Source organism: Aedes albopictus, chromosome 2 (assembly GCF_035046485.1).
Source record: "Aedes albopictus strain Foshan chromosome 2, AalbF5, whole genome shotgun sequence".
Classification (NCBI taxonomy): domain Eukaryota; kingdom Metazoa; phylum Arthropoda; class Insecta; order Diptera; family Culicidae; genus Aedes; species Aedes albopictus.
In genome coordinates, this window is record NC_085137.1 from 513,701,134 (window position 1) to 513,728,791 (window position 27,658).

Below are 27,658 nucleotides of genomic sequence, written 5' to 3' on the forward strand. Positions count from 1 at the left end.
GCACCGAGCAGGCGGCGAGACACAGGACAGCAGTGCACAAACAGCCATACTGATCTACATAACCTCTCTACTACCAGCCAGCCATCCAGCAGCAGCAAGTAGCGCAAAAGGATACGATAGCACACGGACAAAATACTCGTAAATTGGAGCAGTTTTTGGAATGCCGGGAAACGTGAAGGGGGTGGTTATCGAAGGAAAAGCGCTTCAGCCACACAGCCTCATTCGCTTCTCCAAGGGACCGACGACGACGCGACGAGCGGTGAACTCTTTGTCAGCTGCTGTTGCTGAGGTTGAAGGGATTGCGAAAATGGAAATGGCTCGGTGGAGAAAGTTCTACACTGGGTACCTACCTACCTAGCTCTATCTGCGGACCGACCGACATAACCTAGCTACTACGGTATTCCTACGATGGTACATCAGGCAGGACGATGGCAATAGCTATTAGCAGAAGCAGACACAATGCACTGTTCAACTCTTTGGCTCCGGTGGTGGTAGAGCTGCTGTTTTACTCTATTGATAGAGTTACCAGATCAGAGTAGAGAATATATTCTCGATTGTGTAAATGATGGTAACCCTATCCACAGCTTCCGCGATGTGAAAATATAATCATCAAAACCATTTCATTGTTCCACTTTAAGCGACACCGAATGGAAGAGACGGGTATTTGAATGCAATATGCGAAGCCAACGGTAGCGGTCTTAGTGGAAGCTAAGCTTAAATATCAAAAATGCATGAGAGGAATTCCACGGAGTCATGTCAGTCGATCCTGAGCGACCATTTCAAAAATATCTGAAACTTTGCACAGTTTTTCAATTTCATCTAAATCGTCATTTTTCGATATCAAACCTTCATATTCACTCACGACTAACTTTTCAGAAGGGTGTATGCTAAAACAGCTCAAAAATATTCTAAAAGCTGTACAGCAAAAACGGATTTTTCGATTGTTATGAATTTTTCAGCAAAGTTAGATAGCTAAATGATGATTCCTTAGAAAATATACACTGTAAAAAATTTATTTTTTTACTTAAAAAAAATATGATTTTTGTCACAAAAACTCAAATATCTCAAAACCCTATCTTTTTACCAACGTTAATTTTTTAGGGGAAATGGCCCTTTATATCAGCTATCTACCATACAATTTTGGTGATGGTAAACTGATAAACAAAAAAGTTATGACATTTCAAACATTTCACAATTTTTACATTTAGTAACAAAAAAAATTTTTTTTCTGTGTAAATTATTTTGAGAATTATTTTTTGATGCTGATTTTATTGTAAAGGCTACCGCCTGAATTAAACAAGTTGTTTTCATGATACTTTTGTTTGATTATTCATAGTTTCTATAGTATCTATTTGAAACTTAGACGCGATCCAGTGTTTTGATCAAAAATATTGAGAGTGTCATACTTTTTATTGTACGTGACTGGTGAAAAAATCCCTTGATAGTGTTGAAAAGCTGTTGATTATAAGAAAAATGGAATTAAACTTATTTTTAAGACAAAAGCTGTATAATAAAAGTTTTATATACGCGTATACGTCTAGTTTATCTTCAAAAAAATACCTCTTAGAGAACAGACTTTATGATCGGAAGAATGCGAGTAACTTCAACAACAACAAATGCATGAGAGTTACCTACCACGTGAAAATCCATCGCCCAGTTCACACTACCCCCACCTGGTGGAAATGTTTCACGAAATACTGCGATGTGCAATATCGTCATCAGAAGGCGCTAGTGTGAAACGTCAAACGCAAAGAAAAATGATGGGCACTCTTCTGGTTATGAAAGCCACAACCAAGATTCAAAATGATCGTTAAAGGCGTGGTCAATGAAAATTTCGTCAGTGTTACGTTTGTTTGTCTGTATACATACCATGACAATGCTCACGAAAAAGCAAAAAAAAAAATACTACCGCTATGGATATTAAATAGTAAATTTTTTCTTCAGCCAAGCAAACAACACCAAACTAGTCAGTTAAAACTAATAAGTGATTTTGTTTATTATAATCTAACGAACAACATGAACAGTCGCTTTCTCAAAGGTCTTCAACTCAACTCTCTCTTGTAGACCGTTTGATGAAAAAAAAAAAATGATCAAAGGAGTTACGAAATCTCACCGAAAGCACCATAGATAATCTGAAAGAGACTGGTTATGCCCAAATTGAATACAAATTTACGCATTTGCACGTCCTGCCGTCTAGACTTTGACAAACGAGCCATCTGTATATCATCGGTAAAGCAGGGCGTAGGAAGTTCGAAAACGACAACAACTGAGAAATTGCCAGAAGTGCTAAGTGCAGAGAGTCATGTCACCGTACCATCAGCGACATCAGTTTAAACAATTAATCACGCCCCTTTTCAAAAATGCTTTGATATATACTTCAACATCTATACCCATTTCAATATTTTTAACGTTGCAAAACACGCTTTCAACATTCATTTTGAAGAAGAGGGAAAACACTTGTCCTCAAATGTAACAGCAAATAACGAATAAACGACTAATGCGCGGAGGGCGTGATAAAATCGGAACATTACTGTACATATAATATACATAATACATAATAAAAACAGCTTGTTTTACTCACGCAAGGCCATTAACAATAAAATCAGCATCAAGCTGCGATTTCCGGCCGAAATAAAGGCAGGAACAAATCTCATTTTCTTCTTTTGTCACAGCGCTCGTTGACTCGTTAAGGGGGAGGATGATAAATAATAAATGTATTCGATGGAAAAATATCCAAACAATTAGGCAACATAGATAAACTCATCGGATTTATTAAGAAAGTTTCTGTGGAACTCGAATTACACCTTAAATTTGTTGATTTTTTTGAACATTTTATTTGTGCCCCCCTCAAAATGTTGAATTCCGACCAAAATTTTCCGAGGGGGCGGTGACATAAGAGAAAATCGAAATTTGTATTAGCCTAATTTACACTAAAAAAAAATTATTACTAAATGTGAAAATTGTGAAATGTTTGAATTGTCATAACTTTTTTGTTTATTAGTTTATCATCACCAAATTTTTATGGTAGATTGCTAATACAATGGACCGTTTTCCCTAAAAAAATTGCGTTGGTAAAAAGATAGGGTTTTGAAATATTTGAGTTTTTGTGACAAAAATGATATTTTTAATGTTAAAAAAGATGTTTTTTTCACAGTGTATATTTTCATAGGAATCACCATTTAGTTATCTAACTTTGCTGAAAAATTCATAGCAATCGAACGAACCATTTTGGCTGTACAGATTTTTGAATATTATTGAACCATTTTCACATACACCCTTTCGAAAAGTTAGTCGTGACTCAAAATAAAAATTTGATATCGAAAAATGGCGATTAAGATGGAACTGAAAAACTGTGCAAAGTTTCAGTTCAATAGAAAATCATGAATTAAAAAATTTCCTTAATTTTGATGCTGTTGCTTGGAATCGCTCATGAGCGTTTCGATTCCACAGCAATGTTTGCTACCCCTCGATCGTACGTCAGAACCAACATACGAAAGGACAAAAGAAGGACTCGATTCCTAAGTAAGGTGGTATCCTTATCGATCATAGCAAATAGCAGGATAATTTTCCCGATGTGCACCGCGGTCTTCTATGTCGGAATGTAATTCAAAGTGGGAGAGATTGGATGAAATGTAGGTAAAAATCATCGTATTTTAATTTGTAATACTTGTAGTGGGAGATATTTTGAAGCAGAAGAACGCTTCGTACCGCAAGCCAAAACATGCAAGGATGAGGACGGAAGCGTCTTGACGAACCAACATGAGATAATTGAAAGGTGGAAGCAGCACTTCGATGAACACCTAAAATAAATGTAGGTCTTCTTCCGATCCACAATTTTTTATGCATTTGCCATCCCTGTATACAAAATTAGATTAGGAAAGCTAAAACAGCTCGTTCCGGAACACTTTCCCCTACGGCTGCTGATGATACACGCTTTGCTACTACGACCGACCGACAGCGACAGTAGTGAGGTCCTTGGATGAGCTTTCGCCTGTCCGTGTTGTGTGTGATCCGGTGACTCGATCCAAGATCCAACAATGATGGTGGCTGTGATGACGGGTGGGCAGGGAGCCGCTGCTGGTTAGGACTGTGTGTATGTGTGTCCCATAAACTAGATGACGACGATGGCGAGGACGATGACGACGACAAAGCTCGCAAGTGGAAAGCGTAGATCTAGGTATGGCTATAGAACAGACCGGGGCGAGAAACAGAGGAGAATTTCAAAGCTAAGAGGCGCGCGCTTTTCCCATGCGACTCGGTGGGTGGAAGGTGGATTGTTGTGCGTGGGTGGTAATGAGGATCGGTTGGCGACGTGATGTTTTCCCATGTGCCTCTGTCCGGTTGGTCGGGTGGCATGGCGGTGGGTGGCCCGTGGAAAGGGATATGAATTTTAGCCATGTTTGAATATGAGTGCGTGTGTGAGAGAGCGGAAGAGTTAGTTTGTTCTCAAATGTATGTGATTATTTATAGCTGGGTGAAGTGGAAAAAGATAGTGGGACCGTGTGGCGGGAAGCTTTCGGTCGGGTTTGGAGCAGCGAGTGCTGGGAGGAAGATACGGAAGTGGAAAATGGTGACGGAAATTCTCTCGAGGCTTCAAGAGTGATGTGGGAAATGTTTGATACTTTAATCTTTAGCATGGAATCAGGACACTTGGGCAATGCCGGGTGAAGCGATATGAATGAGTGTGAAGATATTTCCCTATTGATAAGTACTTTTGAAATTGACTTACTGTGAAAAGATGTCATTTAATGCTTATTCATGCAACTGGCAACTGACGTTCAGTGATGGAGCTGATTCGAGATCGTTGATCTTTTGTTCCATGAACCTTAGAATAAAAAGGACAATGTTTGAGTAAATTCAATAACTACCTTTTTAACGGTTGATTCAAATATTCAGTAGTAGGTCAAATGACCACTTGCGGCGCTGGTATCGTTTTTGTTCCTGTTTGTCGTTTGCTCACTACCACCATCTAGTGGCGGCCCGGCCAAACACAGTATGTTTAGCATTGGGCGATTACGTGTCGATATTTTTAATGAAATTTGATCCAAGTGTTACGTCTGTTTCTCTGTGGTAATGGAATTCGTAGCTCTTTTATTTTTTCAGTTTGAAATTATGATCTTCCTCAACTTGTTGATGTGTTACTCCAGTAAATCTAGCTTACATCATTCCAGTCGGATTGACCACAAAACTATCAGTGGGTTTGCAATATTGTTGTAAAATTATCTCTTCATAACTTGTGGAGTTGATTGCTGATAACTTAAATTGTTGTCCAATCAATCTTTTACACTATTATAATTACAAATTTACTTCTTGATTTATTCTAAAAGCAGTTAGGTTTTTTAAATTATCTTGCCAAGTGGTCAAGGATGGTCAAATGCTTTTAACTATGTTTTCTCATCGTTTTTCCATCGATTAAAACAAGAAAAATGAAACTGTTTTTGAGATTTTCAATATGAAGCATAGATTTTACGTACAAAAAAAAACAAAAAAAAAACTAAACATATTTTTTTCACATCTAGGACGGTGGTCTATGACACCCGTTTTCAAATGCTCTATGAGTGTTTCTTGGGCGACTTTGATGAGCAATTGGAGCTGATAAAGTGACGATCAGGAAACCGGTTTTTCTTGAACCATCCAAGCTACTTCAGAAAAATATCTCTAGATTGCTCAATTTTAAAATAAAATAAAATTTATTTATGCAACAAGTTGCAAAATGATGATTTTTTCAGCATAAATTGTGGATAAAGACGACGAGTCTTGAAAAAATCTAGTTTGCAACGAGCTGCATACAACATTTTTTGCCATTACGAAAAATGTGATTTGAATAGGATTTTTTCTAGGTTACCTGCGTTTACAGAATGAGGTGCGACTGAGTATCATGGTCATAAACCTTTTTTAACATGTAGTTCATCCTACTGTTGATTACACACACGAAAATGGATGAAAAATGTATGTTGGCAAAAGTGCCGAAAGGTACTACTTTTCAGCACAAGTGTAGCATCTTTCGGCACTTTTGTTTTAATGAAAAAAGTAGGCCGTTTTAGCGCTCTTTTTGTCAGTGAAAAGTTGACGTTTTCACAACGTAATGGTAAAAAACTGTTTTCAGCAAACTTGCTCAAAATTGATACGTCGACAACTTCGCCGAAAAGTGTATATAGCAAATCAAAAATTTTGGTTTCGATTTTTTTTTGAAAATATGAGCCACCTTAATTAGAAGGCCTTATTCTTAGAAGCAACTATGAAGAAGGCACTGAATGCATATTTTCTTGTAATCCTGGGTCTCGGACTACTGTGAATTGTGAAATGTTTTTCGAATTTTTTCTACAGTTTTACAGTTTTCATCAAAAAACGGATCAATTATTTCTCGGAAATGGGAATTTTTAGACCATCTCAAATAACATTGAACAAAGTCCAATTTTTTAGACTTTTTGAATTCTCAATCTTATCTATATATATAAAAATTAGTTTGAAGTTCCTTTGAGGCAACAAAACTCAGGAACGGCTGAACCGATCAGGCTGACCCTTGAACTGTTTGATTCGTATTCATGGTGGCTGTGTTTATATGCACAAAAAGTTACGAAATTGAACTAAAAATATAAGAAAATTGATAAAGTACTGATTTTTTTTATGACCTGGGAAGAAAATCAACACGATCCAAAGAAAACCAATCTAGAGTGCGGTGCTGCCCTAACCTTAACAGATGTCTAACCACCACCGAAATTTGGCAAGACGAAGCTTGCCGGGCCAGTTAGTTCGATATAAAAGTCTTGAGCTTGATTAAAAAATCGGTGAAAACTTAAAATTCGAGAAAAAATAGTTAACAGCATTCAACCATCCTGGGCTACTTGGCAAATTTTGATGCTGGAAGTCAGTTTTCTATAAAAAAAGAAATAATAAAAAAATCGCAGGGTATGATTTTCGGAAAATTAACATTATATGCTATCTAGCATTAATCCGCGATAAATGTTGCACAGTGTATTTTTTTGAAATTTTTTTTGTAAAAACTCCTAGAGTCTCTAAGTGACCAGTTTCGTTAACAATCTGAGGTGTTGCATCAAATTATTAGGCAGTTCTTAGAGAATTTCTTAAAATACCCAAATGCTTGAGTATTGAGTATTATTATGCAGGAAAAAAAAATGATATCTTACGAAATCTCATAAACCGTAATTATTTAAGCATCAAAAAAATCTAAATTCGATTTCCGCATGATGGTGACTCCGCAAATTACCAAAATCGTGAAAAAAAAATCGTGTAGTATTTAAAAAAATCGTGCAAAAAAAAATTTGCGCAAAAAAGTCGTGTAAAAACAGAGTTGAGTGTACAGGGGGTAGACATAATGATCGGGACAGGTAAAATATTCACTTTTCAAAGAATTTCCACTAGCTGTAACGCTTCGAAAAGTGCATCAAATAAAAAAAAAAATTACTGTAAGTTCATCAACTGGTTGTGTATCTGTGGACAAAATCTGAAAAAGATCGGGCCATTCTCCACGAAGTTATAAAAATTCTTGAAAAAGGTATAATTATCCAATAGCCAACTTTGAGCAGTTATATCTCCGGATTCAATGAACCGATTGTAATGAAATTTTGACCATTTATGACTAATATAATGAGCTACTTTTGACTAAACTTTAAATTATTAACACGGAAGAAAATTATAACGATTAGAATGTATTTCTAATAAAACACTAAATTATTCAAAACTTCAACATCGTTTCAAAATTCAAGATGCAAATTATAGTTCATTTGATTTCCCTCTTATTGACTTATATTTAAAAGTGTTTTGAAGGAAAGAAACAACATAGCCGTCAATGAATTGAAAAAGTAATGGGATGCTTATTAGAAATAGACCAATTTACTAAAAAATCGTGAAATAAATTAAATCGCTATAACTTTTTCTCTTGTTGAAAATTAAAATTGAAGTTGAGTCAAATGTTTTTCAGAGTCCATTATATAAGTCGTGAATGGTTAAAATTTCATTGAAATCGGCTCATTGAATACGGAGATATAAGCACTCAAAGTTGGCTATCAGATAATTATGCATTTTTCAAGAATCTTTATAACTTAATGCAGAATCATGCACGATCTTTCCCAAATTTGGACCATTGACAGACAACTAGTTGACCAACTTTCAATTAAAAAATATGAATATTCGTAGTTTATCCATACTTAAAAAAAGTCGACAGTGAAGAACATACAAGGATAGGCAACTAGCTGTAGCTTTTCGGAAAATGCATCAATTTTCCGAAAAGTAACGGCTAGTTGACCATCCCAGTATGTTCTTCACTGTAGACTTTTTTTCTAAGTATGAACAAACAACGAAACTTTTCTGAATCGATATAGGGGAAATAGTGTGTTTTTGGCAGTTTTGTTCTCTTCGTCATGTTTTTTTGAAAACTGTAACTTTTTCAACCAAGTTGAATTATACGATGAAGTTTCAGGAAAATTGAAAGAAAAAAACACCTCATGACGAAGAGAACAAATCTGCCGATAATACCCAACATTACCCCCGCTAATTCTTAACAAAAGAAAATTGATAGCTTTTTTTTCTTAAATTCTGAGTTTTGTCAATTTTTTAACTCAATAATAACACTAGTTTACAAAATAAAACAAAAGTCATGAACATCTATCAACGACCAATATTTTTGATGCATAGGTTAGTGCTGATTTCCAGACCGTGCTTCAAAATTTTTTAAGTAGAACAGTTTTTAAATTTTACCTAAAAATCTAGTTTTACAGTTTTTTTAAATATGGATTTTACTAAAATTTAAATATCTTGCATTGCAGTTAACCCATTTTCAATTTTTATTATGAATGGAAAGCTAATTATAATATGTTTCGATCATCTGAACACAGTTTTTGCGTCAGATTGGTGGACGTCGAGATATTTGTGAGTATATGGGACGATCTGCTTAAATTTTAGCAAAATAAAAAAAATATATATATATGGATTTTTATTTTTTTTTTCAATGAAAAGAAAAACATCTTACATTTTTTCTAAACGTACTGTTAAAATATAATATGTAATATGTATATGTGGTACAGTAAAAAATTTGCTCAATCGATGCATTGATTACGGAGAGTAAAGCGTATGAAGAGAGCAACTTGGCCTAAAAATAGAACAAAAATCGATTTGAAAAGTTGAAAGAAAAAATCAGCCCTACTATTTTTTTTTCTTTACGTTTTCGAACTCAGGGCATGATTCTATACTTGAGGCGAAACTGGAAGCATTTCCTCACTTTTTGCTTCTTGATTTTTTATGAAATAACGAAGCAATATTTTCAAAATCGGCTATCGTACACAGTTAGAGGAAGGATCAAGGTCTCTCATGATTTATTTTTCAGGTGGTGTAGTCTCTACAACGGCTTTTGAATTTCTGACAAAGAATAATAAACGAACTACTGCGTGAGAAAAAAAAACAAGGAAATTTTACATTCCGTTCATGTCTTCATTCTTGAAGAGACTCCTTGCAATAAATTCACTTAAGAATTTATTAAATATTTTTTCAAATTGTTTCTCAAAAGTAGTTGAAAGCTATAATTTGTATGCTCTCCTACATTCAAATCACATAAGAGATAAAAATTTCTTATTGGAACCTAAAGTATCAAGAATAAGAGGAGGTGACAAAAGTTGAATTTTGGAGTTATAAACGATGCTTTCACTTTAAGGCGAAACTGGAAGCATTTCCTCACTTTTTGGTTTTTGATTTTTTATTAAATAACGAAGCAATATTTTCAAAATCGGTTTTCGTGCACATGTAGAGTATGGATTAAGGTATCTTCTGATTTTTTTGTGATGGAAAAAGTTTTCCATTTTTGCAGAAACCATTTTTTGAGAAATTTTATTCAAAAATGGTTTCTGCGAAAACGAAAAACATTTTCCACCACGAAAAAAAAATCAGGAGATACCTTGATCCATACTCTACACGTGTACGAAAACCAATTTTGAAAATATTGCTTCGTTGTTTTATAGAAAATCAAAACCAAAAAGTGAGGAAATGGATCCAGTTTCGCCTTAAGTGTCGTAGCTTTCTCAATTTTCAACGTTTTGTATGAATTTCTTAATAAAGTTGATTTTTGAATAACCTAGATGTAGGACATTAGTTTTTTTTCACAGTCACCCAAGTTTTTTCATGTATTTTTCTTTTTTACTCAAAATTTAAGCTTAGAGTTTAATAACTTTTTATCTGTTTGACCAATATGAAATCTTTAAACTTACTTTTGCAGAAAGTTTTGTTGTAAAAATATGTCTTTTAATTGAAAAGAAAAGAAAACAAAAGAAAACTTAATAAACTCATATTTTGCATATATTTTGAAATCCACAAGGTTCTACAAATTCATTTGGAGCATCGGTTGAAAATTGAGAAAGGTATGACAAGTATAAGCTTCTTTTTAACTCGAGAATTCAACTTTGAGGCATTCGCGCAACTTCTAAATTTCAATATTTGATGATTTTCATGGCTGCGGTAGGACTTTGAAAGCTGCGGTAGGACTCGGCGATTACCGCAGAGTGGAAATTTTTAAAAAAAATCCGCAATATTCGTTTCTCAAACTCAGAGTTTTCTTTTTTTATGTTATTTTAATTCAGGAAAACATACCAATTTCAGGATTTTCTAAAATTAGTATGGGTTAACTTGATGAGGGTGTTCTTGACTTTTCTTGTGCCTTGTCAAATTAGGTCTCAGCAAATTTACTAGTTTTTCAACCCTTCTTTTGTAAAAGGGTTATTTTTGACCCAAACTGTACACTACGTCAGCGAGCTCTTCCCAACGTGATGTAATAGGAAAGTAAAAAAAAAATCTCAAAATTTAGATTGACATTCATCTACGAGTTCAGTATAAAATTAGGCCTTTACTCATTTCGATAGCTCCATCAAAATTTCCTCGGGACTATCAGGACTTTTTCCTGAAGTCGATTTGAACGGGCATTTCTTATCATTTTGTTAGGTACTCTGTTAGACGTTTCTCCAAGACTTCAATTGAAGATTCCTATGTAAATTTTTAATTTAATTAAAATTATAAATAGTCTTTTCTAAATCGGTTTATCATTCTTACAGACACTTTACAAATAATTATGTCTGGGGGTTTTCAGAAAATGCCTTCATTGACTTCCTAAAAATTTTCAAAATATTCTCATTACAATATTTCCAGGATTTTTTTTTGGAAATTCTTCCAAGAATCCTGAAATGCCACGTGCAAATTATTTTGAGGTTCTTTTATAAATTTCTCAAGAAACACCGAAAATAGCAAAAAAAGCTCTTTAGGAGTTCCAATTTTTTCAATAAAGGCTGCAATGAACTTTGCAGGAAATTCCAAATCTGTGGTAGCTCCCTTTGAAAGTATTCCATAATTGTGCAGAAATATCAGCTGGAATGGCAAAAAATGTCAGCAAATTTCACTACATCATCTTCAAGGAGACCCATATTATTCTAGCTATTGGATTTTTTCAACACTTTTAACTCAGATAGTTTACTCAACGGTATTGATACGAAGAACTACAGCAACTAAATAAAACCGGCATGAAATGAAAAAAAAAAAAAAACACTGACACGGAGTTTTCTGTGGTATCCTAGATTTTCCCAGGAGAAATAAAATCTGTTGATATTTTTTCCATGTAGCATACATTCAGCTTTGGCTTTCTTTGGTTTTGTTAAACCATTGCCGCGGGTTGGGTGAATATAATCACTGCACTAGGTTGATGATCAACTTGTCACAATATGTCTGTGTAATTTCACGAAAAACCTATATAGGACCAAAAGAAGCTAAATTTGAGTTGGTTTTTATTTCCGCGTAGACTTGTCACTGTATTGTTTGTTTATTATACTAAGGTCACAATGTGAAATTTGGAAAGCTGTGGCTGTGGTGATGGATTTGGTTTTGACGAAATTCACTTTACTTATTCCAGTGCCTATTTCTATATGCAACAAATCCGTTGAAGAGTATATGTACTAAGTAGTTTGGTTGTTGGTACTGGTACAGCCAAATATTTGCCAGACACTTGACCTCCAATACGTCGATGATTTGGTGTGAAATTCCTAAGTAGCAATAACAGTAAAGGCGCACAGGGCGTGCCAAATGACGTTGACCATCGCGGAAAAAGTGTCTCAAAAGTCCACCGAGTGACCTTTCGCATACTCGTCGAGGCGGTTCATGGTTCTATTTATCGTGTTCCTTGCTAAATACTGTGTGCAAGCGTGGATGCCGCAAGTGACTTAGAATTTAGCCTACTGGGCGTGCGGTGTCTACTTCCCATACTTAAAACTCATGGCTCGCTTTGCTGTTGCCATAACGGTCAGTGAGAAAGTTGTAATTTTATTCCCTTGGTTGAATAAATGCATATTGTTAAACGAGTAATGACGGGGTGGTCACGGGTATTGTGGTGTGCTCAATGGGTGGAGTATAACATACGGAATTGGTTCAACTAAGCTTGCAGGCCACTGCTGGTATTGGTGACGACAGCTATGAGTTGGTAACAATGATTCGACGTAATTTTTCGCGTCTTTGATGAACACCTTAGTTTTGCACGGGACTGCAGGAAGTTAGGTCCAGTAGTGCACGTGCGTCGGGTCCAGACGGGTGCGTTCAATCGCGGAAAACCGGCGTTTGTTGTCTAGTTATTGGCCAGGATGTTGGTGCTACGATACTTGGCATCTTTCTACAACTACGTTAACTATGAAGTTAGCGGTAATACTTGAAGATATTTACTGTCTGAGGTTTGTTCTGAAGAAATTCGGTATACTTAATTCTTATAGATCCGAGGGTCAACGATTTGCCGTTGATGGGAACACCCTGGCCTGGATTTGCCATCCTTGGACTGTATCTTTGGTTTGTGTTGGAATGGGGACCCAAGTGGATGGAGCATCGGAAGCCCATGAAGATCGACAACATAATTAAGATATACAATCTGGTGCAAGTGTTGTTATGCTTATTTCTTTTTGTGGAGGTACGAGGCATTTGAGCGCTGAAGTGATCCCTCTGATAACTTGTTGGCACGTACATTTTTTCAGGGATTACGATTGTGCTATTTGCGAGACTACAGTTTTCTATGTCAAGGGGTGGACTATTCGACTGAAGAGGTGCCCTTAGCGATCACCAGGCGAGCCTACATTTACTTCATGGTGAAAGTGTTGGATCTATTAGACACGGTATTCTTTGTATTACGGAAAAAGCAAAATCAAGTCACTTTCTTGCACGTTTATCACCACACCGGAATGGTAATGCTGAGTTGGAGTGGGGTTAAGTGGTTCCCAGGTATGTGTATGCTGGCATAAAATACGATTCTATCAACATTCCTTGGATCCTTTCAGGTGGCCACAGTGTGTTTATGGGATTCATCAACAGTTTCGTCCACGTGGTGATGTACTATTACTATTTCCTAACATCCATCAGTCCAAAGTACAAGGGCAACGTTTGGTGGAAGAAACACATCACTCAACTGCAAATAGTAACAACCGATTCTCATTATTATCAACTCTAGGCCCCAAATCTAAACCCTGTTATCTCCCCTCATCAGATTCAATTTGGAGCAATATTCCTCCAGTGGTTCGTGCTGGCGTTTCAACCGAATTGCGACTTCCCCAAGTGGCCTCTGTTTGTCATTCTTCCGCAGAACCTCTTCATGTTTGTGTTGTTCCTCGATTTCTACTACAAAGCGTACATCAAGAAGAAGTCACCCAGCAAAGTCGAACCGACCGTAGAAGCGCAGAAGGTGAGAAGCGGCGACGATGGCAATGAGTTCAACGGTCGACACCCGGTCCTAACGAAAAAAACGATGGTTGATAGTCACGCCGATTAGCACAAAAGCACAAAACAGAGCAAAAATGCTGCTTGGGACAAAACGAAATTGTCGTGCCGGCGTGCTTTGTGTCAGGAGGTAGCTGCTCAGTCTGATTAGTATGTATAGATGTATAATGTATGTAGGAATATCGTTGATTTGCTGTAGCCTATAGGGCCGTTTGAAAATCGACCCGGAACACACGCCAACTAAGCAGAAGTCGAATGGAGCAAAGACGATGATAGTGCGTGTTAATTCCTATTATTTAATTAGAGCAAATAAATGCGAATGTACTCGTTTGTGACCTAATATATAAGAAACAACAGTAATGAGTTTTTAATCTACTTGTTTAAAAAATCCACAACAGTTTTTCAAAGCTCGTATTTGCGTAGTATAATCGATTTGTTGTCTCATCCTCGATAGTATAGTGGTCAGTATCCCCGCCTGTCACGCGGGAGACCGGGGTTCAATTCCCCGTCGGGGAGATTATTCTTTTTTACGTTAATGGCAAAGTTTTTTTTTAAATTCATTTTTGCAATTCTGCAATATTTTGTGCAGCTAACAAATTATAATTATATGCACGAGAAAAAATATTGAAGAGCAATAAATTAGAGAATTTGTAATTAGAGATTTTTGATCCCATGTAAATGGAGCGTTCCATTATTTATCAATAGAATCCTAAAGTTTTTAAAAATGTACAAATAACAGTAAATTTCACTTCGAACTTTTGAGCTGATTGGGTATTGCCATAAACTTTTGGGTCATTTATCATCATAGTTTTTCATAGCATTTCTATATTTGTGATGCTCAAAAACATAAAATTGACAAAACAATGGGGAATATGTTATTTCGCCATCCAAACTGTCATTGAATTTTCATCAGGAAGTCTATGGATGTAATAATAACTTTTTATATCTTACAAAGCTAGGATATGTAATCTACTATATGTAATGGGTCGTCTGAAAATTGAGCAAACATTATAAAATCAGATGTAAGCTTATAGACCATCCAAACAATTAGAAGATAAGATTCAAAGTAAAGAGGTTCAAACAATCCTTTTTACTCCACACCGCCTATTTGATTCGCTACCCGATCCTATACCTCCTACCAAAATTTGCGCTGATTTGATGGCAAGCTGATACTGCACAAGACTTCAAAGTTTATATGGAGGATAATATGGAAAACGATGTTCCTCATAAAAGGTTTTTCTAAGTATCTTAGAGGATTGGTTGAGTCCTAGACAACTCTTGAATTTCTTTTAGGAATTACTTCTGCAGCTCCTCCAGAAATTTCTTCCAGGAGTTTCTTCTGGGATTCCTTAGGGAAATCCTTATGAGACTCTTTGAAGGGTTGTTTAAGAATTCCTCCACAAGCTCCCCCTGAAATTCTAGCCCGCGATCCCGATCTGTGACTTCAGGAACTCCTTCCGGGGTTTCTTCCGCTTCTGGAGCTAATCCAGCAGTTTCTACTCGGTTTCCGACCAGAGTTTCTCCTGGGATTCCCCCAAAATTTTTTAGATTAACCAGGATTTTCTTCCGGGGTTTTTTGAAGAGTTGCTGCCAAGAATCCTTCTTCTGTTGGTTTCACCTTCTAAGAACTTCCAGGAGTTCTTTCTTGAATTCCCCTAGGACAGGGCTGTTCAACTTGTTTCGCGTGCTTTCGACATTATTGGTACGTGTGTTCGCAAAAAAAGTCAGCTCTTACATTCCAATCAAAGCTAAATGTTGTACGGGAGCAAATTGCTTATTGATGGATAATTGAATTTATCTTTAACATTTAGCTACCAAAGGAAATTAGTCAAAAAATGTATTACTATATTTTGCGAGCAAACTAATCGAAAACGTCTGAAAAATACGAAAAAGGTAGGGCAGTCCTGCTCAGGTGTTCTTCCATATGAGAGAATAACTGACCAAAATTTACATGTATAAAAATGGAAAAAAATAATGCTTCATTGTTTCTACTTGAAGCTATTTCAGGGACTCTTCTAGTGTGTTTTCTTCTGATATCTACCATAACTTCCTTCTGAAATTCATCCAGAAAAAGTACGTTCCGGGATTTCTCCAGAAGTTATTTTCAGGGTTCTTTCAGAAATTCCACCCAAAACTCCACCGTAAATTGCATATATGTCCCATATGCATATGAAATCCAGCAATCATGGGGCTGATATGCGATTCACGGCAGAGCTCCTCCAGGAATTCCTTCTGGGATTTCTTCAGTGATTTCTTGAGCAGTTTCTTTTAGAATTTCTCCAGGAGTTCTTCTGCTGATTCGTATCTGATTTTTTCTAGTAGTCCCTATTGGGAGTCCTTTCAATTCTTCAAGCGTGACTTGTAGGAGTTTTAAAAGAAAACCATGGAAGAGCTCCTTAAGGAACTCTTGGACTGACTCCATACGAAACTCTATAAAAACTCCTGCAGAAGTTTCGTAATCTCCCGGTAGATTTCAATTAAAACATCTGAGGGAATTCCGAAATTTACATCCGGGGGAATTCTAGGAATGAATCCCGAAAGGAGTTGCTGAAAGATTCCTATCTCGGAAGAATTCACGAAGAAAACTTTAGAGGAATTCGTGAAGAAATCCCGGAAGAAATTCCTGAAGCTATACTGAATTCTCCTGAAATTCAGGAGAAATTTCATTCGAAGCTTCTGAAGTAATCCCGGAAAAAAGCTAGATGAGATTCTTACAAGAATTTTTAGAAGGAACTAATAGAGTAACCTCAGAAGAAAATTCTATGGAATCTGCGAAAAAACTCCTAGAGGAATCCCGGAAGAAATCACAAAAGGAATTCGAGCAAGAATTGCGAGAGGAATCATATAACAAAACTCCTGGTCGAATCCGAGAAGGAACCGTTTTGTCGAATCACCCCTCGTCGCATTTTGTACTGGGCGGACCTGTCAAGCAGTTGCCTAGCTGTCAAAAGGTGATTAAAAAAACTCTTTGAAATTGATTCAAGGTACAAAAATAATGTTCTTAAAATCTGAAAAAAAATCATACTGGCTCAGAAGAAGGTGCTCTTCCGTATAAAATCAAAAAAATCAGTACATTTTTCTAAATTTAAAAACCTAATTCCTCCAGAAATTTTTGAAATAATTAGAAAAAAAATAATCAGGTATTCCTGGAGAAGTTCTTGGGTATATCCCTGAAAAGATGATTGAAGGATTTCTGAAGGAACTCCTGAATGATTTTTTGAAGAGAACCAGAGAGGAATTTCTGAAGAAATCACTTGAGGAACTCCTGGAGCAATCCCTGGAAGACTTCCTGGATAAATTTCTGAAGAGACACCTGGATGAATTCTTGGAACAAATCCTGAAGGAATTCCTGGAGGAATTCCCGAAGGTATTCCTGGAGGAATCCTTGGAAGAACTTTTGAAAGTATACCTAGAGGAATTCCTGTATAAATTATGGGAGGAATACCTAGAAAAATTTCTGAAGAGATCTCATGAGGAAATCCTAGAAGAAGTCTAGATATTTTTCGGAGGATTCCTTCTGGGAATTCTGGGAGAAATTCCTGAAGGAATTTCTGGAGGAACCGTTGAAGCAATTCCTGGGAAAATCTCTAGAGATGATCCTGGAGGAATGCCTGGAGAAGCTTCTGAAAGAATTCCTGACGTAATTCGTGGCAAAATTTCTTGGATGAATTCTTGTTCCTGATGAAGTTCCAGGAGAAATTCTTGAATAAAATCCTGGAGGTATTCCTGTGGGAATTACTGGAGGAATCTCTAGAGGAATTCTTAAAGGAATTACTGAATGAATTTCTAGAGGAATCTCCAGAGGAATTCTGGAAGATTTCTATTTCTATTTCTGTTGTTTTTCTATTTCCGAAAAAATCTCTTGAGAAATTCCTGGAAGAATTTCTGGCGTCATTGCTTGAGTAATCATAGAAAGAATTCCTGAAGGAATCCCTGGAAGAATCCTTGGAGAAATTTGTGAAGAAATCCCTGGAGAAATCTCTGGAGGAATTCTTGGAGGAATACCTGGAGAAATCCCTAAACACTCCTGAAGTTATCTATATGTGTAGAAATGCTACAAGAAGCTCCAAAAGAAACTGTGGCACTAGTTATAAATTATAACAAAAAACGATAGACAGCTTTACCCTTGAAAAAGGCCAAATAAATTAGGCCAAAACGTCGGGCAATGCCAATTTAATCGTTTGGATTCCCTAGACTGAGAAAGCCAAAATCTCCCAAACATTAAACTTCCAGTCGAAAATCTTACGCAAACGTTATTCCTGGAGAGTTTCCTGGAAGAATTATTGAAGAAATCCCCAGAGAATTTTCTGGAAGAATCCTTGGAGGAACTTCTGGAGGATTTCCTAGAGGAATCTTCGAATAATTTCATGGAGGAAACCCTGGAAATCTCCCTGAAGGAATTCGTGGAGAAATCTCTGGAGGAATCCCTGAAGCAATTCCTGATGGAATCTCAGGAAAAATTCCTGGAGAAATGCCTGGAGGAATCCCTAGGGGAATCGCTGACATATATTCTGAAGGATGTTTAGAAGCAATTCCTGGAGAAATTCCTGGAGGAATTCCTGAAGAAATTCCTGAAGAAATTCCTGGAGGAGTTCCGGGAGAAATTCCTGGATAATATCCTGGAGGAATGCCTGGAGGAGTTCCTAGAGGTATTCCTGTAGGAATTACTGAAGGAATCCATGATGGAATTCCTCGAGGAATCTCTAGAGGAATTCTTGAAAGAATTACTGGATGAGTTTCTAGAGGAATCTCCAGAGGAATTCTGGAAGATTTCCATTTCTGTTTCTGTTATTTTTCTATTTCTGAAAAAATATCTTGAGAAATTCCTGGAGGAGTTTCTGGCGTCATTCCTTGAGTATTTATAGAAAGAATTCCTGAAGGAATCCCTGGATAAATTTGTGAAGAAATCCTTGGATGAATTCTTGGAGGAATACCTGGAGAAATCCCTAAACACTCCTGAAGTTATTCCTGGAGAGTTTCCTGGAAGAATTATTGAAGAAATCCCTAGAGGATTTTCTGGAAGAATCCTTGGAGGAACTTCTGGAGGATTTCCTGGAGGAATCTTCGAATGATTTCATGGAGGAAACCCTGGGAAACTCCATGGAGGAGTTCGTGAAGAAATCTCTGAAGGAATCCCTGAAGCGATTCCTGATGGAATCTCAGGAGAAATTCCAGGAGAAATGCCTGGAGGAATCCCTAGAGGAATTGCTGACATATATTCTTAAGGATGTTTAGAAGCAATTCCTGAAGAAATTCCTGGAGGAATTCATGAAGAAATTCCTGGGGTAATTCCTGGAGAAATTCCTGAATAAAATCCTGAAGGAATGCCTGGAGGAGTTCCTAGAGGTATTCCTGTAGGAATTGCTGGAGGAATCCATGATGGAATTCCTCGAGGAATCTCTTAGAGGAACTCTTGAAAGAATTACTGGATGAATTTCTAGAGGAACTCCAGAAGAATTCTGGGAGATTTTTTATTTCAGATAAAAATCCCTTGAAAAAATCCTGGAGGAATGATGATGATTAACCTGGGCTTGTTAGGGGAATATCTGTAAATAAAAAGAAAATCGGGTTATAACTTAAGTACTGTTCCTTTGAATTCCACTAAGAATTTGCATCCTTTGACAGATACGTATTTCGACCTCAACTGTAAGGTCGTCTTCAGTGTCTTGTACTTGACTCGAGTCAAAGAAATCCTTGGTGGAATCTCTAAAGGAATTCCTGGAGGAAAAATTCCTGAAGGCATTCCTGGAGAATTTCCTGGAAGAATTTATGAAGAAATTCCTAGAGGATATGTTGGAAGAATCCTTAGAGGAACTTCTGGAGAATTTCCTGGAGGAATATTCGAAGGATTTGCTGGATGAATCCCTGAGAAAATCCCTGGTGAAATTCGTGGAGAAATCCCGGGAGGAATCCCCGAAGCAATACATGAAATAATCTTTGGAGAAATGCTTGGAGGAATCCCTGAAAAATTCCTGAGGGTATTCTTGGAGAATTTCCAGGAAGAATTTTTGAAAAATCCCCAAAAGATTTTCTACTGGAGTATTTCCTGAAGGAGTTCCTGGAGAAATTCCAGGATAAAATCCTGGAAGAATTGCTGGAGGAATCCAAGATGAATTCCTCGAGTAATTCTCGAAAGAATTATTAAATAAGTTTCTGGAGGAATCTCCAGAAGAATTCTGGGAGATTTCTATTTCTGAAAAAAAAAAATCCGTTAAGAAAATCATGGAGGAATTTCCAGCGGAAGAAACCCTGGAGAAATCCTTGAAGAAATTTGTGAAGAAATTCTTGGAGGAATCTTTTGGGGGATTCCTGGAAGAATACCAGGAAGAATACCTGGGGGAATCCCTGCAAAATTCATGAAGGTATTCCTAGAAAATTTCTTGGATGAATCCCTTGGTCAAATTCGTGGAGTTATCCCTGATGGAGTTCCCACAACAACGGCCGGATTAGTGCTCCACTGCTCGTTTATCTCAGGGAGAAACATATGCAAAACCAGTCACCCTGAGCCACATGTTATCGCCCTTGTCAAACCGTTTCGCTATCTTCCGCCATAAGGCGATTCGTATCTTGCATGAGATATGTGTGTTTGAATTCGGCGCTAGGTTTGACGACAGTTTTGCTGAGTTGAAAGGTATAACGCTTTTTGTTAGGTTATTGGCTATGGTGGCTTGGAATCCAAAAACTAAATCAAATAATTGAGCCATTCATCACATATTAGAAATAAGCTATAAATTCTGGAGTTTTCAAAAGCTACAAATATGAATAACAATTAAACCAGCTTAAATTCACATCTTCACCCACAGTACTTTTATAGACTTGACAGTCAAAATGAGCAAAAGATCACCGCCACGAAAATGCTTTATGTACATCGGATCGGTGAAAAGAAGTATGAATGGTGGAGACCAAAGTGTTAAATTGATACCCCTTGGAGATCGAATTCGCCAATATAAGTATAAACATACGAACGTCACATACAGGTTCGGCTCGCGCACGCACGCTCCCCACCGCTGACAGAGGCCGGCCGGGGCAGGTCGTGGACTGGACAGGTCAGCGGCCGCCGCTGCATCGTCGGCTTGCGCGCGAGGATCAACCCAAGGGAAATAAAGCTTTCGAAGAAGTGGAACTGGAGAAACGTTAATGATCGCTCCCTGCTCAGCCGATTTCTCGCTGGAGGTGCGCGCGAGCAGCCCAGCAATGCCAGGGTGCAGACGACGCAGATGACCGGGGGATGACGATTGCTGCTTGCCCTGCCCGGGACACACGCTCGGTCACCGGGGGATTTCTCAAGTGTGAAGAAGTGGCGGAAAACGAGTTTGGACAAGTCGCTGTCGTCAACACTACTGGACTCGCGCATTTCAGCCGGTTTATTTTGCACGCTCATTTGCTGGCGCGGGATATGCGATATTATTGGTTGCCGGGTTTTCATCGCGGCTTGATTTTCTTTTTCGATCGCTTAAGACATTGGCCTCTTTGCTCACAGAAGGATATTTTGCGAAATGAACAATTATAGGAGAAATCGAGTCTGTACCGTTCCGATGATTTTCATCACCCTCATTTGCATATTCGAAAATATTGAAAAATGGAAATAACAACTGTAAATTCTTCAACATAACATTTAATCTCACTACGCCTCTATTATCACATCAGAATTTGCTTGGATCCATCCAAGATAATATGAGACTCTCGCGCAAACAATCGGAATCGCATCCAGACAATGTGAAGCAGGTCCAAATGAGAACACCCCGATCTGAACCACATCCGCTCCCACTTGAACCGTCGCTGGACCTCCAGAATCTCCAATACAAGCCGATCTGCCTTCCTCGCCAGACATGCACACGTTCTGCTCCTCAATCAGCATAGGAACCCAGAACCGCTCCTGACACTCCTCGTTCGAGTAGATCCGATTGTTTATGTACATCAGCACATCGGAGTACTCCGTTGCGGGTTCCTGCGTGACGCCCCATCCTGCGAATGTCCCCATGTACCCGGTGAAGTCTCCGTCGGACCACCGAGGCAACTTGACAGGTTGAATGTATCCGGAGAATTCGACTTCTTCCGGAAGACGGACTAATCCCAGATCATTTCGCATACTGACCGGGAAGAAGTCTTCATGTAAGATAAAGTTGTCCGTTGTCAGGTCCATTTCAATTCGATGATCTTCCTCTTCGGCAAGATTGTGAGCGCCAATGATGGCGGTACCCGACGTTGGATTATACAAACAGTGGGCAGCGGTTAGCACATAGCGATGGGATATCAACGATCCTGCACATTGCTGTACGTTTCCGTCGAACACCATTTGCAGGGAAACCATGTACGGAAACTGACCGGGAGTTGCTTCGTTTCCGTTCATTATTCGATGATTTGGGAATGGATTTGCACTTGCAAAAGTGAATGAGAGTAATACAACAAAAGCGGACCACATTATCACTGGATTATTCTATCGAAGTTCGAAAAATGACTGAGCTGATAGTGGCAATATTGCTTAGAGTTCATTTTTTCCTCAGATTGATAAGTCGGTAATCTTATCGTTTATACACGCAAACCATTCAAATCTTGAATGGCAGAACCTATTTGGAATGTCGAGTTTCTTTGCTCTCAAAATCAATACCGGTGCCATTTTTATCGTTTTGGGTACAAAAACAATAGAAATACGTTAACAAAACAGTATAGTACTCGTTTCCGTTGCGCATTGAAGAGAAACATTTAAAGAATCTAATGGGTTCAATACGTTGCATTTATGTCCAAATCATTCCCAGTTCAGGTTTCAAAACATGCAGATTCGAATTCCTTTGCAAAAATAAAAACCCAGATTAATCCACCTAGTGGTGATAGCGCCTTCCTCATCGAATATGTACTCTAAGATATTTCCGTCGGCATAAGCCGAAGTGTTCCTGAATCCTGAAAATACTCTAGAACGGAACAAATATAATTTTCTTCTTTTGTCACAGTGCTCGTTCGTCAATGCGGGGGTGGAGTTGATAAATAATAAATGTACTTGATAAAAAAAATACTCAAACAATTAAGCAAAACCGATTAACTCATCGGGTTTGGTAAGAAATTTTCTGGAGGACTCTTCACCTCAAAATTTAAAAATCTATTGGTTTATTCATTTGTGCCCTTCCTCAAAATGTTGAATTCCGATCCAAAATTTCGAAGGGGGGACCCCTCTTGACTTAAGAGAAAATCGAAATTTCCCAACAAACATTATTGCTGTACAACAGATGAATAAGCCGCTCTTAAGCTTGATTTTGAAAATTTTGGCTGATTAAGCTGTTATTCAGCTATCATTGTTACTTGGGTTGTGTCAGCCTTGTTCAGAAAAGCAAGAACCTTATTAAAGCCATAATCGAATTTGGAAAATTATTGATGGCTCATATTCCTATGTTATGTATTATGAAACGTATAAGCAGAGCTGAAATAGTAGTTTACGCAACAAGGTGCAGAATGGGGATTTTTACAGCACGAGTTGTACATTTATCCAACGAGGCTATAAGATTCATGTAAAATTTCCCATAATAAAACCCATTCAAATTTTAACCGTGTTACAGAGCGCGATTGCTCAACCAGTTGCATCAAAATTGTGCGCAGTAATTTAAGTGCTTTAAAATTAAAATTTTCCCATACAACGTTGATTCATCCTACTGTATAATTACGCCTCAGGAAAATGGTGTGATTTGCAAGATCGCTTGAATTTTTATCAAAATTTTGTTCTTTTGCGCATATGTATCGCTTGCATCGATTTTGTTTTGTTGTAATTTCAGCGATGCATCTAATCCTGATTCTGCAACACTGCCGGTAATCTTAGGTGTGGTCAGAACTTGGTCAAAGACTATTTGATATTTCGCATGCATAGGTTTGGTTCACTTTTTGAACTGGCCACTTCCGGCTAGACATCTGGAAACGGTTCCGGAACACAACCGGTTCAGATATGCTATTTAGAGGATTGATTGGTGATAATCGGTGATATACAGCTTGTTTGGCGTTAAGCGTTTCGGCCTACTATTCTTCGGTCATCATCAGAAGCATTCAGCAGGATTCACCCCTTCAACTTCGTTAGTTTACTATATTAGCGATTCAGATATGGTCTGAAACTATTTTCCTGCTTACCGTTAATTGATAAAGCTGCTATTTGGTGTGTCACATGTCAGGGTTCGGTTCACTTTTTTAATTGGCCACTTCCAGTGGGACACCTGGAACCGGTTCCGGAACACAACCGGTTCAGATACAGTCCTGCGTACCGTTCATCTGGTTATCAAAAAAGTCGCTCTTTGATGCGTCGAATGCATGGGTTTGGTACACTTTTATAGCTGGCCACTTCCGGCGGGACACTTGGAACCAGTTCCGGAACACAACCGGTTCAGATATGGGCTGAAACTATCTTACTGCTTACCGTTCATCTTGTTATCGAAAAAGCCGCTGTTTGATGTGTCGCATGCCTGGGTTTGGTTCACTTTTTTATTTGGCCACTTCCGGCGGGAAACCTGGAACCGGTTCCGGAACACAACCGGTTCAGATATGGGCTGAAACTATTTTACTGCTCACCGTTCATTTGGTTATCGAAAAAGCCGCTCTTTGATGTGTCGCATGCATGGGTTTGGTTCACTTTTTTTAGTTGGCCACTTCCGGCGGGACACCTGGAACCGATTCCGGAACACAACCGGTTCAGATATGGTCTGAAACTATTCTCCTGCTTACCGTTCATCAGGTTATCGAAAAAGCCGCTGTTTGATGTGTCGCATGCATGGGTTTGGTTCACTTTTATATTTGGCCACTTCCGGCGGGACACCCGGAACCGGTTCCGAAACACTACCGGTTCAGATATAGTCTGAGACCATTTTCCTACTTCCCGTTCATCAGATAATCGAAAATGCAGTGGTTTGATGAGTCGCATGCATGGTTTGGTTGCATTTTCATATCTGGCCCCTTCCTGGGGTACCGGTCCGGAACACCTAAATGGCCATAACTCCGAAACGGTTGGACCGATCTGAACCATTTTCAATAGGAAACAATGGGACAATATACCGCGTCGAATGAACCATCGGTCGTTGAAATCGGTTCATATTTACTATCTAAAAATGAGGTGACCTTTTTGTACACATACACACACACATACATACATACACACACACACACATACATACACACAGACATCATCTCAACTCGTCGAGCTGAGTCGATTGGTATATAACACTTGACCCCTCCAAGGGCTCTATCAAATTTTCGTTTTTGGAGTGAACATATAGCCTTTCGGTACACCTTGGTGTACGAGAAAGGCAAAACCGTTACTCAAGTGACCCTTCCCCATGGGTTTGTTCCGTTCTGATTTATCTTCTGCATCACCAACGGCACTGAAATTTGTACCATGTCGTCTCCATTAATCCCATAAAATGCAACGATCCGGTCAGCAGTCAGTGGTCGTTGCACACAGGTACGTGTACATTCTCCTCCTTATGGTGGACATCAAGATCGTGATCGGAGTGAGAAATTCAGCGAGAAAAGGCACAAAACACGAGAATTGTACTTTAATTCAGCCGAAAAGTGCTTCCACCAGTGATGGTGATGGAGGTGCGGTGGTGCTCATCTTCTTCCTTGAGATGTTCTCCGGTTTTGGGCGCATGACGACCTTGTTAGCCGCACAGTCAGTCAGTGACACTGATAAATAATTTCTCGGCATTTTGGCAATTCCGCAAGCGCATTCAGACTCCGAGATTGCATTGAACGAACGTATAAGCTGCACCTCGCGGACAAACGACGAACGTTACTGCGGCGATGTTCTTTGGAGTCGCTTTCTTCTCCGGAGATTCGCATCCGAAGGAATGAGCAATATTCTGAATTGACGACAAAAGTAGAGTTGGATGTGCGGTGGTGATTGCATCCTACAAAATGCGGACGGTAATCACAAGCAATATTTGACTTCATTTTATTTCTCAGATTTTATTGTATTTTCGATGCGCACGGATTTTGTTGTCGCGTTGTAACGACTTTTCTCTTCTGGCAACATCCTCCAAAATGTAAACGAATTATATATATTTAACATATTTAGTATTTGATGGTACAAAATAATTAACGAAGAAAGAACATACGAATCCATAGATGGTGGTGTGCGAATAGTGTAGTATTTTAACCTATTAACAAGAGACGAACCTGCCAAGAGCTGAAAGTCTCTTAAATAAAGACAAATCAATCAATCAACCTATTAACACTCAGTAATCTAATTTGAGATCAGTAAGCTAATAGGCTCAGTGTACCAGTTATGGCTATAGTACCTCAAATTCGCCATAGTTGATTTTCAACCTTTAAAGATACAAATCAACAAGAAAAAAATCGTGAACAACAGATCACGATCACAAAAGATGATTGTAATCATTCAAACTTCACAATTTGCTCAAATTATGGTAGAAATAAATCATTTTCCTTAACTTTTCGGCCTCCTTGCACCCTATTTCGCCATAGTGTACCAGTTATGGCAAATCCCATAAGGAATGCATGTAAATAGTGCGAAGTGGAACCCAAATTAACAAATGTGTCCATAACTGGTACAGGGTTCCTATCATTGGCACACGCCGTAATAAATACTAAAAGTAGTTTTGGCTCAGTTTTTATATTTTTCCTGTAACGTATGAAAACTAATCAATCATTTGACTTATTGTTTACATTCGTCGGTCTTCTTCTTATTTTTGTAGAAATAGTTTTTCTTAGGTGGTGCGATAACTGGTACAGGCACCCTAATATGAATCATGTTGAAACGGTAGTTGTTTGAGAAGGTTGGGCGGACTCAGATGATAGAGAATTTAGGTTTGACGACAGTCTTTGGTTCAGTTGATCAGGAGATTAAAGGATATCTGACGAAGGACTTACTGATTCTAGTTACCTCCACTGGGTGGCGCTATTGAGTCTTCACAACTTTCGTACCTCAAAATTTACACTAGATGCCATCCACTAAGTACGTTACGTTAGGTGGGGGGAGGGTAGAGGACAGGTTGTGATAGTGTAACAAGCAATGTGTGTAGGAAAACCCCGAAGGGGGAAGGGAGGGGCGTTGAAATCTAATGCTTAAGTTCTTCAGTTAGTCAAGCAACCAAACTCAGCGAAGAACTGCCTTATTCTGAATTTACCTGCAAGATGCCCCAATTACGAGCTTTTGTATCTCTATATTTAGCGAATATCTATCTATATAAAAATATATATGAATGCAGTGGCATACGTGAGACCGCGCATAACTTGCGAACGGATGGTCCGATTTGGGTCGTTTAAGTTTTGTTCTGTTAGTTTTCACCCAAGGAAGGTTTATGAGGCAAAAACATGAGAAAATTGACAGTTTTTGAACATTGGGTTTTCATACTTTTTGAACGGGGACTCAGGCTTGGCTAGGGACTTGAAACGTCAAAAAACGCAGTAGGCAAGACAAAGTTTGCCGGGGGACAGCTAGTTAAGACTAATTTAAGTTTTGCACATAAGTTTATCATATAAATAAAGATTAGTAGATATCTACATACTTCGTCATATGCACTAATTCCCGTCATATCAGATGGAAATAGCCAATAATTACAGATATTCCCACTTGCTTTTGCCAAGCACTGGAAATCGAAGAATTACGCGAAAATTCGCGTTTCAATTTCACGCCACCTATGAGTTGCAATTTTTCTCGTATTGCGTATGACGAAGGCAACCGTACCAAAGCAGCATCTAGCCGAAATGTTCTTCATCACCGCACAATTTTCACTTCACCAGATTCACTTGTCAACCAGCCTTTAATGCACACCCTATAAGAGCTCTATGGCACTTCAAAGTAGGATTTCATTTCTACAGAATACCGCAAAAGCTGTTCAATTAATTAAATAAATCAGTTTTTTTTATGGTAAAATGTAAACAAAAAGTTGTAGTCGTCCCGGGAGGATGCCAGCTAATCCCGGGTAGA

At 38.2% G+C, this 27,658-nt stretch overlaps 2 protein-coding genes and 1 non-coding gene across 3 annotated transcripts; 2 read left to right on the forward strand and 1 right to left on the reverse strand.

Moving 5' to 3' along the window:
- Positions 1-12,421: 12,421 nt before the first annotated feature.
- On the forward strand, positions 12,422-14,096 carry LOC109409730 (elongation of very long chain fatty acids protein 7). The gene is made up of 5 exons (XM_019683225.3): positions 12,422-12,681; positions 12,750-12,940; positions 13,005-13,248; positions 13,305-13,441; positions 13,511-14,096. The coding sequence occupies exons 1-5, from the start codon at positions 12,624-12,626 to the stop codon at positions 13,790-13,792; spliced, it is 912 nt and encodes a 303-aa protein (XP_019538770.3). The 5' UTR covers positions 12,422-12,623; the 3' UTR covers positions 13,793-14,096.
- Positions 14,097-14,184: 88 nt separating this feature from the next.
- Trnad-guc (transfer RNA aspartic acid (anticodon GUC)) lies at positions 14,185-14,256 on the forward strand. The gene has a single exon. It is a non-coding gene; the product is annotated as a tRNA-Asp (tRNA).
- A 5,880-nt stretch (positions 14,257-20,136) lies between these two features.
- LOC109409780 (brachyurin-like) lies at positions 20,137-22,498 on the reverse strand. The gene has a single exon (XM_019683289.3). It carries the CDS (start codon positions 22,160-22,162, stop codon positions 21,365-21,367), a length of 798 nt encoding a protein of 265 aa, XP_019538834.3. The 5' UTR covers positions 22,163-22,498; the 3' UTR covers positions 20,137-21,364.
- Positions 22,499-27,658: the final 5,160 nt, after the last annotated feature.